Source organism: Perognathus longimembris, chromosome 13, assembly GCF_023159225.1.
Source record: "Perognathus longimembris pacificus isolate PPM17 chromosome 13, ASM2315922v1, whole genome shotgun sequence".
Classification (NCBI taxonomy): Eukaryota; Metazoa; Chordata; class Mammalia; order Rodentia; family Heteromyidae; genus Perognathus; species Perognathus longimembris.
This window is the reverse complement of record NC_063173.1, coordinates 53,244,676-53,257,495: the sequence shown is the minus strand read 5'-3', so window position 1 is coordinate 53,257,495 and position 12,820 is coordinate 53,244,676. Positions and strand designations below refer to the sequence as shown.

At 36.9% G+C, this 12,820-nt stretch overlaps 1 protein-coding gene across 2 annotated transcripts in view; it reads left to right on the top strand.

Annotated features, from left to right (window-relative positions):
- The window catches only part of Lpxn (leupaxin), a 31,330-nt gene that overhangs the window by 3,676 nt on the left and 14,834 nt on the right, over positions 1 to 12,820 (top strand). For both annotated transcript variants that reach the window (XM_048361642.1, XM_048361641.1), the window contains exons 2-4: positions 2,413 to 2,570; positions 6,456 to 6,502; positions 12,465 to 12,564. In XM_048361642.1, the coding sequence (XP_048217599.1) occupies positions 12,535 to 12,564 (30 nt within the window). In that variant the 5' untranslated portion in view covers positions 2,413 to 2,570; positions 6,456 to 6,502; positions 12,465 to 12,534. The remainder of the gene's footprint in view (positions 1 to 2,412; positions 2,571 to 6,455; positions 6,503 to 12,464; positions 12,565 to 12,820) is intronic.

Here is a 12,820-nt window from a genome sequence, read left to right as displayed (position 1 = left end):
TCTCCCCATTGCTGTCAGTAATCCTGTATCTGTCAGGCTGTCATCTTCATAGGTTCTGTAAAGATTTAGTCTGTAAATTAACATGACGGATGGAGTGTGGGCGAAGCTTGCACTCATAAGAAACAGGAAGAGGCCTTTGCCTGTTAACTCATGACCCAGAAATGAGTGTTTCAATAACTTTGATTAGCAGTTCCGCCTAAGGGTACCTTCATCCTTTCTTTTTTTGGTGGCATGACCTTCCCCTTCTCACCTTATTTTATTATTCTAAAAAGACCTTTGACTGCTGGTTGGAACAAAGTTTAGAAAATAGGAAAGGAGTTCTTTTTGATAGAGTGATACACAGTAAAAGAAATGGAATTCTAAAATTCAGAATTGATGTTGGCTATTTGCTATTTTTGATTTTTCTTTTCTTCTATAAAAATGTTCATGATGGATATTTATAAATATGCAAAATTAGAGGTAAGTTCTCAGTAAAATTAGACATATCCTTTAAGCAGCTTAAACAACCTGCCATACTAGTACATGACCTTACATATCACACCCACCATAGCCTTATTAGCTCCTCAATATCATGAATTACCATTATCAAAAAGAATGAATGGCAATCACTGTCACAGGTTCGTATTACCATTATCATACTTTAACAGTTTGTAACATTGACTATACAATGTTCGTTATTCTTGGTTGTTTAATTTTTAAAAGTTTATGTAATGATTAAAATAAGGCTCACATAATGGGCTGCATTATGTATCATAACATTTTAAATCTATGTGTGTCCACCCTTTCTCTTCTTCCCATTACAGCTTACTTAATGAAGAGTAATTTGACTTGCAGAATTTAGCTTTGTTTGCTTATCTGTAAAATGGTGCATAAAGCTCAACATTATGAAATATAGATGATTAAGAAAGCTCTACAGATCAGTTCGGCAACCCCCGCCCCCAAAGATTAGATTAGATCTTTCTTTAAACTATAGAAATATTCATGAAATATTTATCCTCCCCAAATATGAAGTGGATTAATATTTGCTGGTTGTTTTGTTTCAATGACTTATAAAGTTCATTTTTCCTCATCTAAGAATTTAGAAATAATATAACTCAATGTTTTTTAAAACTTTTAGCAATTATAACTTATGGTTAAAAAAATCTACTAAAGGATCCCCTAGTGGAATTTCCTTTATCTAGTGGCTTTAATGTGTAAATGATAAAAAAACAGCTTCAGAGAAGATGTCACAATTAAGATGATTCAGATAATCAATATGAGGAAGGAGCCTATTGCTTCTAATTTATAGTTAGTTTAGGGGTAGGGATCAGATAGCTCCAATTCAAGTGCTGCTCAAACATTCATGAGCCTATGGGAGTTATTTTTCCCCCTATGGGCAAAATGAGGACAATAATACCATCGACTTCAAAGTGTTAGAATAATTCAGTGAGATGTATAGAATCCCAAACGCTGTGCTGCCATGTGTTAAGTTAATAATAATGCTATTATTCATTTCATTGCAACACAATGGTACTAGTTTAATGCTTATAATGTCCATTGGCTGTTGCCAAGAAAATGAGAAAATAAACAAGTCTTGAGTATTTGAATTGCAACATCTTCCTTGATTTCACAATATCTCAATTTTCTCTCCAGCCAATTTTTCTCTCTACACCCTAAAAGAAATAGAATACTTAAATTTTGTTATAAGAAACATGTTGTGCTCTGGGGATAAAAATCAAGATTAAGTTGAGGACAGGTGGCTCACTCCTGTCATTCTGGCTACTCAGAAGGCTGAGGTCTGAGGATCACGGTTCACAGCCAGCCCAGGCAGACAACTTTAGAACTCTTAAATGCAACTAAATAGCAAAAACCTAGAACCAGAAGTGTTGCTCAAGTGGTACAGGGCAAACTGTGAGCAAAATAGCTAAGCAAGGATATAAAGCCTTCAGTTCAAGCCCTACTACTAGCACTAAACAAAGCCCCCCACACACACCAAAAAATAAAACAAACAAAAAAATCAGAGTTAAGAATATGTTGCTTTTCTGGCATGTATTAAAAAAAAGTGCTAATAGTTTAGTTTTTTCTACTAGGCAATATATTTATCATATTTTCATTTGAAGATCTTTGAGTGCTCTTCCCTACATGAATTTATCAATACTTACAATATGAGACATCAAACAGTAGAGTGAGATTATGAAATTGAATGCAACTATAGGAATAGAAAACAAACTACCATCTAAGGAGGTGAAAGGGATCTCCTCATAGGAAGGATACATTCTTGAAGTGAGAATATGAGGAAGGGAAGAGTTTGAAAATAGACTGAATTCAAGAGAAAAAAGGGTAAATGGAAGCATGGTATGGATATTTAAGGGACACATGATTCCAGAAATATACATACCCTGTATTTCAATTCTCTTGTCTCTTGCGATGTAGATGCCTTATTGGAGGAACTGGAACGCTCTACCCTCCAGGACAGCGATGAATATTCCAATCCAGCTCCAGTTTCCCTGGATCAGCATCTCCAAAGGGAGAGTAACCTTGCTGAGATTTCTAAGACCTCCCCTGATGAGGTTCACACAAGTCCCTTGAAGGTACTTAGTTATTTTATGTTTAGTAGATTTCAGAAAGCTACTTCTGTTCTCTCCTAAGTGTTATGAAAAGAGAAGTCTATATCCAGGGATTAAAAACAAGTCTTACAGTTTTCATTTTTAAAGATGGTGGTTTTGGAAAGACAAGAATTATGAAAGTCAGTTAGAACTGTTTTCACAGGGTGTGGTAACAGGCAGCTAGTGCTTGGCTCTCTTTGGGGGCATTCTGATCTTTCTGAGTTCAGAGATACCATGTGTGGTTTGACAGAATGACACCCACGCCAGTTATCAGATATCATCAGATATCATCACCACAAGACCAGGTGGCCGCTGAGACAAGTCTTCTCAGAGGGAATTTTCTGCTCACTTTGTAAAACAACCCAAATTTAGGTTGCCTTGTGTACAAAGTCAGTTGGAATCTTTAGTCAATGCAAGATTTTGACATCTTTGGCAATTTGCAATGTCGTAAAAATAAACTTGTACAATGGAAGCAGCTCAGATTTCCTATAAAAGTTGGGGAGGAATTGAACAAATAGAAAGATCATACCTCATGGGTTTAATTTCCTAATTTGAAATTGTGCAACTCTTGACTTTGATGGATTTGATTCTTGTGCTAAGTTAGATAAGTCCATGCTTTCTATTAGAATGGAATAAAATTGTGGAAGTTTATGATTTTGCAGAATCCATTCTTGGTTATGCTACATGTTAAAAAAGAATCTTAAACAGAGACCACCTGAGAAGCTTTGGCTTATAAGAATATTATTGAGAAGTGCTCTGAATAGGGATAGAAAAAGAATACATGCGAAGATGTTTTCCTCAAATAGTTAATCATTTGAATATTGAAAAACAGAATTGAGGGCTGGGTATATAGCCTAGTGGCAAGAGTGCCTGCCTCGGATACACGAGGCCCTAGGTTCGATTCCCCAGCACCACATATACAGAAAACGGCCAGAAGCGGCGCTTTGGCTCAAGTGGCAGAGTGCTAGCCTTGAGTGGGAAGAAGCCAGGGATAGTGCTCAGGCCCTGAGTCCAAGGCCCAGGACTGGCCAAAAAAAAAAAAAAAAAAAAAGAAAGAAAAACAGAATTGAAACTGGGGGAAAGCGAAGGAAGGGATGACACTATCCAAAAAGAAATTTACTCATCACCGGCTTAAGAAACAATAACCTCTCTGTACAATACCTTAATAATAACAATAACATGTGTACAAAAAAACCCACAGAATTGAGAGTGTCTTCCATTTGCCTGAATTTGCTGTAAACGTTCAGGCTCATCTGCGTGTAGAGGAGTACTGTATTAAAATGTTAGAGTTTTACAAATGAAAGCTATCAACAAGTTTGAATCTATTAACCATAGAGCACAGCTTTGAAGAGGAGAATGAAGTGAAATGAAAACAGAAGCACTGTAGGTGCATCACTTCACAATAACAATAAGTAAATGAGAAAAGGCTGGGATGATATTAAACAAGCCAAAAAAACCAAAACAAAACAAGAGGTATTTCAAAGGAACTTTCCCATATTGCAGCATGAGAGGTAACTATGGCTAAGAGGTCAGTTCAGGTATGTGAACATATCTGTAGCTTCTATTATTGATGATGTTCTTGTATCACCTTCCAGTGGTTGTACCTACACTATCTCTGTAATCTTATCTGAGTATATTGGAAACCGTGTATACTGGTATTAGAAGTCGGAAATTGAAAGGGAATACCAAAATTGAGAGACACAGGGTTAAAAAAAAAAAAAGACAAACAACTACAAAAGCAATACTTGCAAAACTGTTTGGTGAACTGAACACCTCAGGGGGGGGCGGGAAGGGAAAGGGGGAGAGGGAGGGGGGTATGAGGGACAAGGTAACAAAGAGTACAAGAAATGTATCCAAAGCCTAACGTATGAAACTGTAACCTTTCTGTACATCAGTTTGATAATAAAAATTAAAAAATAAATAAAAAATAAAAAGAATAGCAAGAATGATGATTTCTTTGTGCAATTTTGAATATTTAGAGAATTGTTATAAAGTGGTGGTGTTACAGATTAAATTCAGGGCTGGCTCCTGCTAGGCAGACACTGTCACTTGAGCTATGACCCCAGTCCTTTTTGCTTTAGTTATTTTTCAGTGAGGATCTTACATTTTTACCTAAGCCAGCCTGGACTTATTTATACCTCTTCTTATTTATGCCTCTTGAATAGCTAGGATTATAAATATGAACAGCATACCACCAGATCCAGCTTCATTGGTGAGCTGGAGATCTTGTTAACTTTTTCCCAGGGCTGGCCACAAACTGCCTTCTTTTCTCCCACTCTCTGCCTCATGAGTAGCTGGAAATATAGGCATGAGCTACCATGCCTATTCCAGGGAGTTTTTATTATTTTAATTTGCTTTAATCTTTATAACTATGTGTCATTTAAGAATATTTTAGAAAATGCTATTTAAGAAATAAAAGTTGACTATATTATAAATATTATTATTATTACTTTGAAGCAGGGTCTTACAATGTAGCTCAGTCTGGCCTCAGATTTGCACTTCTACTGCTTCAGCTTATTGTCTGTGGGGAATACAACATGCCTTGCCCTAGATTAGAATTATTCTAAAATAATTCTATTTTGTGCCTATAATCCCAGCCCTTGGGAGGCTCAGGCAAGAGGATCTCAAATTTGAAGTCAGCCTGGGGTTCCTAGAGAGACCCAATCTGAGAAAAGACATTTGACTATATAAATTATTTTTAAAGTCTCTTTGTGTCCTCAAGTGTTCCATTTGAACAGCCAATTATATGGTCACTCTAAATATCTGCAATATCTGGAGCTTGTCTTCCTGGTTCATGCTACTCAGGCAGAGTTCACACTGGCTTGCTTATTGTTCTACAAGATGCTGCAGGGGGCTTTCCGGACATTCCTTCTACATGGATCATGCTATCTTGACATCTACTTACTTTTCTCCCCGTCTGTAAGTCCCTGTTCAAGTGTCCTTTACTTAGCAAGTCCTTCCTTATCAATATATGCATATCTTCCATTCTTTTCCTGCTGCCCACTGTCCACCCTCTGATTCATTTTATGGATTAATTTGTCTGCTATGTACTTCTCACCACTAGCGTATAAGCTCTAGGATAGTCAACTTTTATATGATTATTTTCTTTGGTGTTTTGACTGTTACATCCCAGCACTGGTACTTAACAGATAGTCAGTTAGTATTCATTCCTTTAATGAATGAATAAATCAATGAGTAAATTACTGCTCAACCACCATTTAGATTTGCACTTTTTTTTTTCCCTTTTCTTATCCTGGTTAGACAAAGGGAATTTTCTCTGATTCCTGTTGTTTGTTATATGGCTCCTCTCTGACCATGGAGTAGTTTTCTGTTTCATTGCTTTCCAGGCAGCTGGTGGGAATTGCTAATGTTTACATGCCAACGCCTCTGTTTAGAATTTAGCCTTTCTCTGAAGGGATGGCGAGTAATTTTTGCTTTATGAAAGGTGGCCTTAGAGATGTGCTGATTATTCCCTTTATTATTTGCTTCATTTAAAAAATTATTTATTGTTATTGTAAAGGTGATGTACAGAGGGGTTACAGTTACATAAGTCAGATAAAAGTACATTTCTTTTGAACAGTGTCAGCCTTTCCCTTACTCTCTCCCAGTTTTCCCTCCCATCCCACACGGGTTTGTATGGTTCATTTGTTTTATTGAGGCCAGATCTCACTATGTAGTCCAGGATAGCCTTAAACTCATAATCTTTCTGCCTTTGCCATCCCAGTCACTGGGATTACAAGCAGGTACCGTATCCAATTACTATCCCCTTGAAAAGCTAGAAATAGTCTGTAACTTTTATTTGATAATAAGCAACCATATTCTGATAACAGAAAGCATTCTTCATTCTTCTTTGTCATTTACATGGTTTAGGCGCAACTCGTGTATACTTCCAATATCCAGGAGCCCCTTGTCTACAGGTATGTTTTCAGTTTTTATTAGATCTTTTGAAAATATAAAGTTATTAAATAATTGCTGTCAGTCTCCAGGCACTGGTTTGCAATGCAAGTGTTTATTATCAGGTCTTCTAAGAACTCTGCTAAGCTGACTTGACAGCATCTCAGCATGTCTGGTTTCTAGGCTGGCTATCCAGGTTGGTAGGCTCTGCTATTCTCTCTACCACCTGGAAAATGTAAATAGTTTCAGAGTCACCACAGATACTTTGCCCCATCTGTTCCACATATCATGCTCCAGTCCTCAAAAGAGAAAACACACCTGAAGAAACTCAAGCAAGAGTCCCAACAATTCCAGTTCTAGGGTTAAAGCTGAATTTACACAGTAAAGCAGTAGGGCAGGTTAATGGCTGTATATTTGCTCCAAATTTATTTATATTTGCTCAAAATTTATTTATATGCTCTAGGAGTTTCCTTTTAGTTAAAGTTACATGTTGAAAAATATTCACTTACTAAATCATTTCTTCTGGCTAAAGCAGAATTAACATTTAAGGGGAGGCCTTTTTTGTTGTTGTTCTCCCCTCAGTTATAGCTTGCTTTTTTTTTTTTTTTTTTTAGTGTTGGGCACAATTCTGGGAAACAAATTACATGGTTTCCATTCCATATAGCAAAGACTGATACTGGTGGCGAATAATCTGCTGCACTTTATTTGGTTTCAAAATCACAGCCAGTAAGTGTAGCACATAGCAGAGGTAAAAGCAGGAGAAGGACTTGTGGTATAAGAAATCTTTTTTGTTTTTAATTTCCCACTTGAGGGGACTTTCTTCTTTGGTGGGATTGAGGCCAACTGATTCACATGTAGTTGGCAGTTTATTACAATTCTAGGACTTGCAGATAATTCTTTCCTCATAGTCCTCCCCTTGTCCACCCCAGAAACAAATAAAAAAAAAAAGAAACAAGAAAGGCAGGACCTGGTACATAGAGGCTCTCTGTAAATATTTCTTTCTTAAATCTGTGAAGCCAAGACTTCAATAGAAATACAAATGACCACACAAAAATATGTAACATGAAAACCAGCCCAGACAACAGCCATATTTTCAGTTTACCTGAGGGCAGACAGATACTAGTTTATTAATTTCTGTGGTATGAATCTCTCACTTCCTTCTTTCCTTCTCTTGCACTGCATTGCAGGGAGCTGATGCTGCAGTTTGATTTCCATCTCTAGGGACAGTTGGCTCTCATGAGCTATGTCCAATAAGAGGTACTGTGGAGACCCTAGAGGGGGCAAAGCATTTGTCCTAGACTCTTTTCAAAGTGTCTTTCTCTCATTAACAGCATCTCCTTTATGGCTTCAGCTGGAGACAGACAGATGTGCTGTGGTTCCAGCTCATTGGCCTCAGCTTGTGGCTCAGGCAACTTTGTTTCTTTGCTTTGTCCCTTTGGCTTAGGAGTAGGGATGACTTCCTGCTGTGGCTAATTGCTGGTTACCTCAATGTCTTGGGCTTGCCTCTTAACTCTCCATCACCTATGTAAACAAGTCTCTGGGTTAAGTTTTTGTGTACTCAAGGCGGTTTATATTTTTTGGATTGAACTTTGATACAATCTCCATTTCTGAACAATACTTACTATATAGGCATGTGTAGAATAGTGATATAAAGTACACTCATAAATTTGTTATAGACTTTTATAGACCCCAGAGGCCAGTAGTAATTCAGTATTAGGAATCCTAGTGTACACTGAATGAATGTGAAATGCAGAAACTAGGTTCCTACATCTTTTTCCATCTTTCACTCTGGCCTTCATAAATGAACTGTTTATCACTTTAAACATACTTTGAGAATATATTCAATACTAGCTATGACTATAGCAGTGGCCTAACCATTATATATCAATAGCAAGGTGAGTAATAATTTAGCAATGGAATTATGTGTGCATGCACGTGCTTGTGTGTGTGTGTGTGTGTGCCAGTGCTAGTGCTTGAACTCAGAGCCTAGGTGCTGTCCCTTAGTTGTTTTTTTTTTTTACCTCAAGGCTAGTATTCTACTACTTGAGACTCAGCTCCACTTTTGGCTTTTCAGCGGTTAATTGGAGATAAGAATCTCACAGACTTTCCTGCCTGGACTGGTTTTCCTACCCTGGCTTACCCCTCAGATCTCAACTTCCCAAGGACCTAGAATTTACAGGCATGAGCCACTGGCACCTGGCTCTGCAATGTAACTTTTACATGAACAAAAATATTAAGTTTGGTAATAATAGTGAGAAAGAATTCACAAAATGTAAGAGAAATAAATGGGGGGAAAATCCAACACTGAAGCCCTTAAATAGGGGCTTTGTCTAGAGTCTTCCAAATTCACGTCTTATAACTTGTATTATTATAATCTTTGAATAGTTAAGTTATTCCTAATGACATAGCAAGGCAGTTTTACTGTGTTTTCTGTCTTTAATGGGTCAAAAGACAAATCAAAAGGCTTTGACTTAAGTTTCCCTTCTTTTCAGGAACATTGTCTATATCAAGGCACTTTAACCATCAAAATGTGGCAGTCTCATTTCCTATTTAAGATATTACTTATTGACTCAGGATATTATTTATTGACTGTGTATTTATTTCTCTTTAGATGCAGCACTAGAACTCTAGTTAAAAGTAGAGTTCTTTAAGCGTTAAGTATGCTTTGACTCTGAAGTGGGAAGGTCTTATGAATTCTAAGGCCCTAATGAGAAACTATTTATTTTTTGCTTGTTCAAGCACAGAGCAGCAGAATGTGCTCCAAGTTCTGCCAAGAAGCATGCCTGTGGCAGCTGTTACTAAGGGCAAATGACAGAAAGTTTGAGAGAGCCCCTTCTCTGATTTCTAGGGAACTTCCAAGAAATCAGTCAGTCACTTGAATATGGGATCATTTTTAAAGCAAACAAAAGAAAAAAGCCACTTGAGTCTGGAAGAGCCCTGTGGTGAACACAGTAGAGAGTTTTAATTTCCTTTTTAAGAAAAATAATCATTTTCATTCTACATTTTCCTTGTTAAAAACTCAAAAATATACATGAGTCAGCAGTGAGACATATCCTCAATGGTTTCTTTTTTCTTAAAAGACAGAAAGGTATCCATCTTTTCATTGAGTTTTTACTGGATGGTAAATACAAGTTAGGGTATTAAAGATAAGCAATATAGTCTGTGTTTTCATTTTTTAAAATACATTACCAAAATACATTTCCTCTTATTTTGGGGTTTGTATATGTTCGTCAATGCATTTGTGTATATTTGTGTGTGCGTTAGAGAGAGAGCACATTATAGTATATTATGTGTTTGAAAATGATGTAATCTTTAAGATCACTTTGTAGGATAGAGAACATAAACTTGTCAGTCTGCAGACCCCAACTTCATTATCCCACAACTTAGAGAAAAACTAACTTAAGCACTCTATACTCCAGCTGTTCATCTGTGGCAACAAAAGTGAGTGTTTGCTTTTTTCTTTCAAATATATTACTCTTTTATTTTCTACTGCATTTTATAGTTCATTCTAGGATATCATTGAAGATTAGCAAGAGTAGTAAAATCTATCCTCCATTTATCTCTTTAGAAATGTGTTTAGTATTTGACTACTAAATGTGAGGCTTGGTATAGATTTCTTATAGACACATTTTGTCTGGTTGTGGAATTTTTCTTTTATTCCTCAATCTTCAGCAATAGGAATGATGATTTAACCTGATTTCTCCTGTTTTTTACAGCACCTATCAAAATGCTTAAAAAGTTGTCCTCTTATTGGTTATTATAATGAGCTTTATTAATCCTTTTCCTAATGTTGAATCATTTTGGATGACTGATTTGAGCACTAGCTTTCTATGATTTTTTTTTCAATGATGAAGATTGAACTAAGGGCTGTGTCCTCTACAACTCAGCTGCATCTCTTTCACTCTGATTAAAATAAATTCTACTTTTTATTTAGCTTTCCCCATATACTGCCCTTTCTTTGTCTGACTTTAGTATCAACTTTCTGTGATCTTCATAAAACTGATTTGATTTTCTTAATTTTTCTATTCACTTTGAAATTTTATATAATTCAGTAAGCCAATTTTCCTCCCTTGCTTGTTTTCTGCTTCATTAACTTATACTTTAGTCCTAGAATTAATGGTGTTAGGGTTTTACTTAGTCTTGAGTCACATATTTTGTTTATTTCTGAGTTTTCTCATGTTCAAAACTGTAGTCAAGGGGCTGGGATGTAGCTCAGTGGCAAAGCACTTGCCTAGCAAGTGCCATGTCCTGGGTTCCATCCACAGTACCAAAAAAGAAAAGACAAAATGTAAATTTGAAAAACAGCAACAAGAAAACTGTACTCAAGCCTGTGTGTATACTTTCCTCTCTAAAACATTTTGATTTCAACATTAAGGATGTGTGTATATATTTCTGTGTGTGAGAGAGTGTGTGTTTTCATTGTTATTTCTAAATAGTCTGAAAATTCAATTTAATTTTTTCAAGACCAATAATTATTTATATGTGCCTTTTTTTCTTTATTGTAATTTGTACTTTTATTCCCTACAGTCTAAACATGATTTATTTTCTCTCTCTCTCTCTCTGTAAGTGTGTGTGTGTGTGTGTGTGTGTGTGTGTGTGTGTGTGTGTGTGTGTGCTGGTCCTTGAACTCAGGGCCTGGGCACTGTCTCTGAGCTTTATTGCTCAAGGCTATTGCTCTACTTCTTGATCCATAGCTCCACTCCTGGCTTTTTGATGATTAATTAGAGATAAGAGTCTCATGGACTATCTTGCCCAGGCTAACTTCAAGCCAGAATCCTCAGATCTCAGTCTCTGAGTAGCTAGGATTGAAGGTATGAAGCACTGGTGCTTGGAGTCTTACTTTTTGTGTGACACTGAACTCAGGGCCTCATGCTTGCTAGGCAGACCCCCTCTACCATTCAAGCAACACCTGCATGACTTACTTTTTAGGATTTATTGAGATTTATTTTGACTCCTAAAACGTGATTCATTTTACTAATGAATATTCAAGTAGAAGCATTTTACAGAATCTTGAATTTGCTTGAACACAAAGATTCATTTATTCATGATTTATTCACAGTGTGTAAATAAGAAAGCACTATCATATGCATTATCTAAGATTCTTGCAACCTGTCTGTGTTAAGATCCAAGTAAAATATGTCCTGTTTTGTGGAAGGCAGAGCCTTGGTAGCATCTCAACTCCTTTGCTGAGAAGTAGTTGTCAGTGGTGGGAAGTAAGAGGAGGTGGTCACATTGGTCCATGGGCCTCATGTTGATGCATACTTTGCATTTTTATTTTCTTTCCAGTAATTAAGAGGAGATAAAATACCTTATAATGTAAAATGAAGAATCCTATTAATTTTTTTTAATGCAGCATTGTGATTTTAAAGCTGATGGTTGAGGAAAAATGGCCTGTCATGCCGTGTGTCCTGAGAGCAGTGTTTATTTTTTTTTTTAAATAATCAGGGACAAATGGAAACAAGTGTCAGAGACCCTGATGATATAATTCAGATTTTTAGTCTAGTAACTGGGTCTTTGTTTGTTTGTTTGTTGTTGTTTGTCAGTACTGGGGAAATCAGAGCCTTGTGCTTAGTAGGCAGGCTTTCTATCATGATCCACAACTCTAGCTTTTGGATAAGGCTTTATGTGTTTTTTGTTTTTTATTTTTTTGTGAGAGGTCAGCCTTGCATTTTTATCCTCCTACCTACAACTCCAGTGGAGTTGGGATTACTGGTGTAAAACATCATGCCTGGGTTGTTTGTTGGGATGGAGACTTGGTGAACTTTGGCCAGGGTTTGCCTTAAATCATGAACCTCTTAATCTCTACCTCCTGAATAGCTAGAATTATTGGCCCGTGCCACCATGCTCCTGATTGGTTTGTTGTTGTGGTTGCTGCTGCTTTTTAATTCTGTCTGGTCTTAGACTCACATCTAAGTGGTCATTTACATGTGACTTAAAATTTATTTCAGTTTTGATGTGTTAGTATGATTTTTTTCCTCTCTCTAGTGAAATTCAAGAGCCAAAGGAATCACCACTGCCACCTAAAACCTCTGCAGCTGCTCAGCTGGATGAGCTCATGGCCCACCTGAGTGAAATGCAAAACGAGGTGGGTGCCATGGTGAACCAGGCCTTGAAGGACCCCAGCTTATCTTTGTGGGGATCATCTTGGCATTTCCCTGCTTGGGAATCCTAAATTAGCATTTATTTTCCCAAACCAGTACAAACATTCAGTGAAGAAACTCAGCTTTGTCCTGTAGATTGGGCATAAAAGATACTAGGAGGCATGCTGGTCTTGAGCTCAGCCAGCTTGGAGTGTGCTTGGTGACATGAGGCCTTTGTAGCATTTATGGAATTGAGGGAAA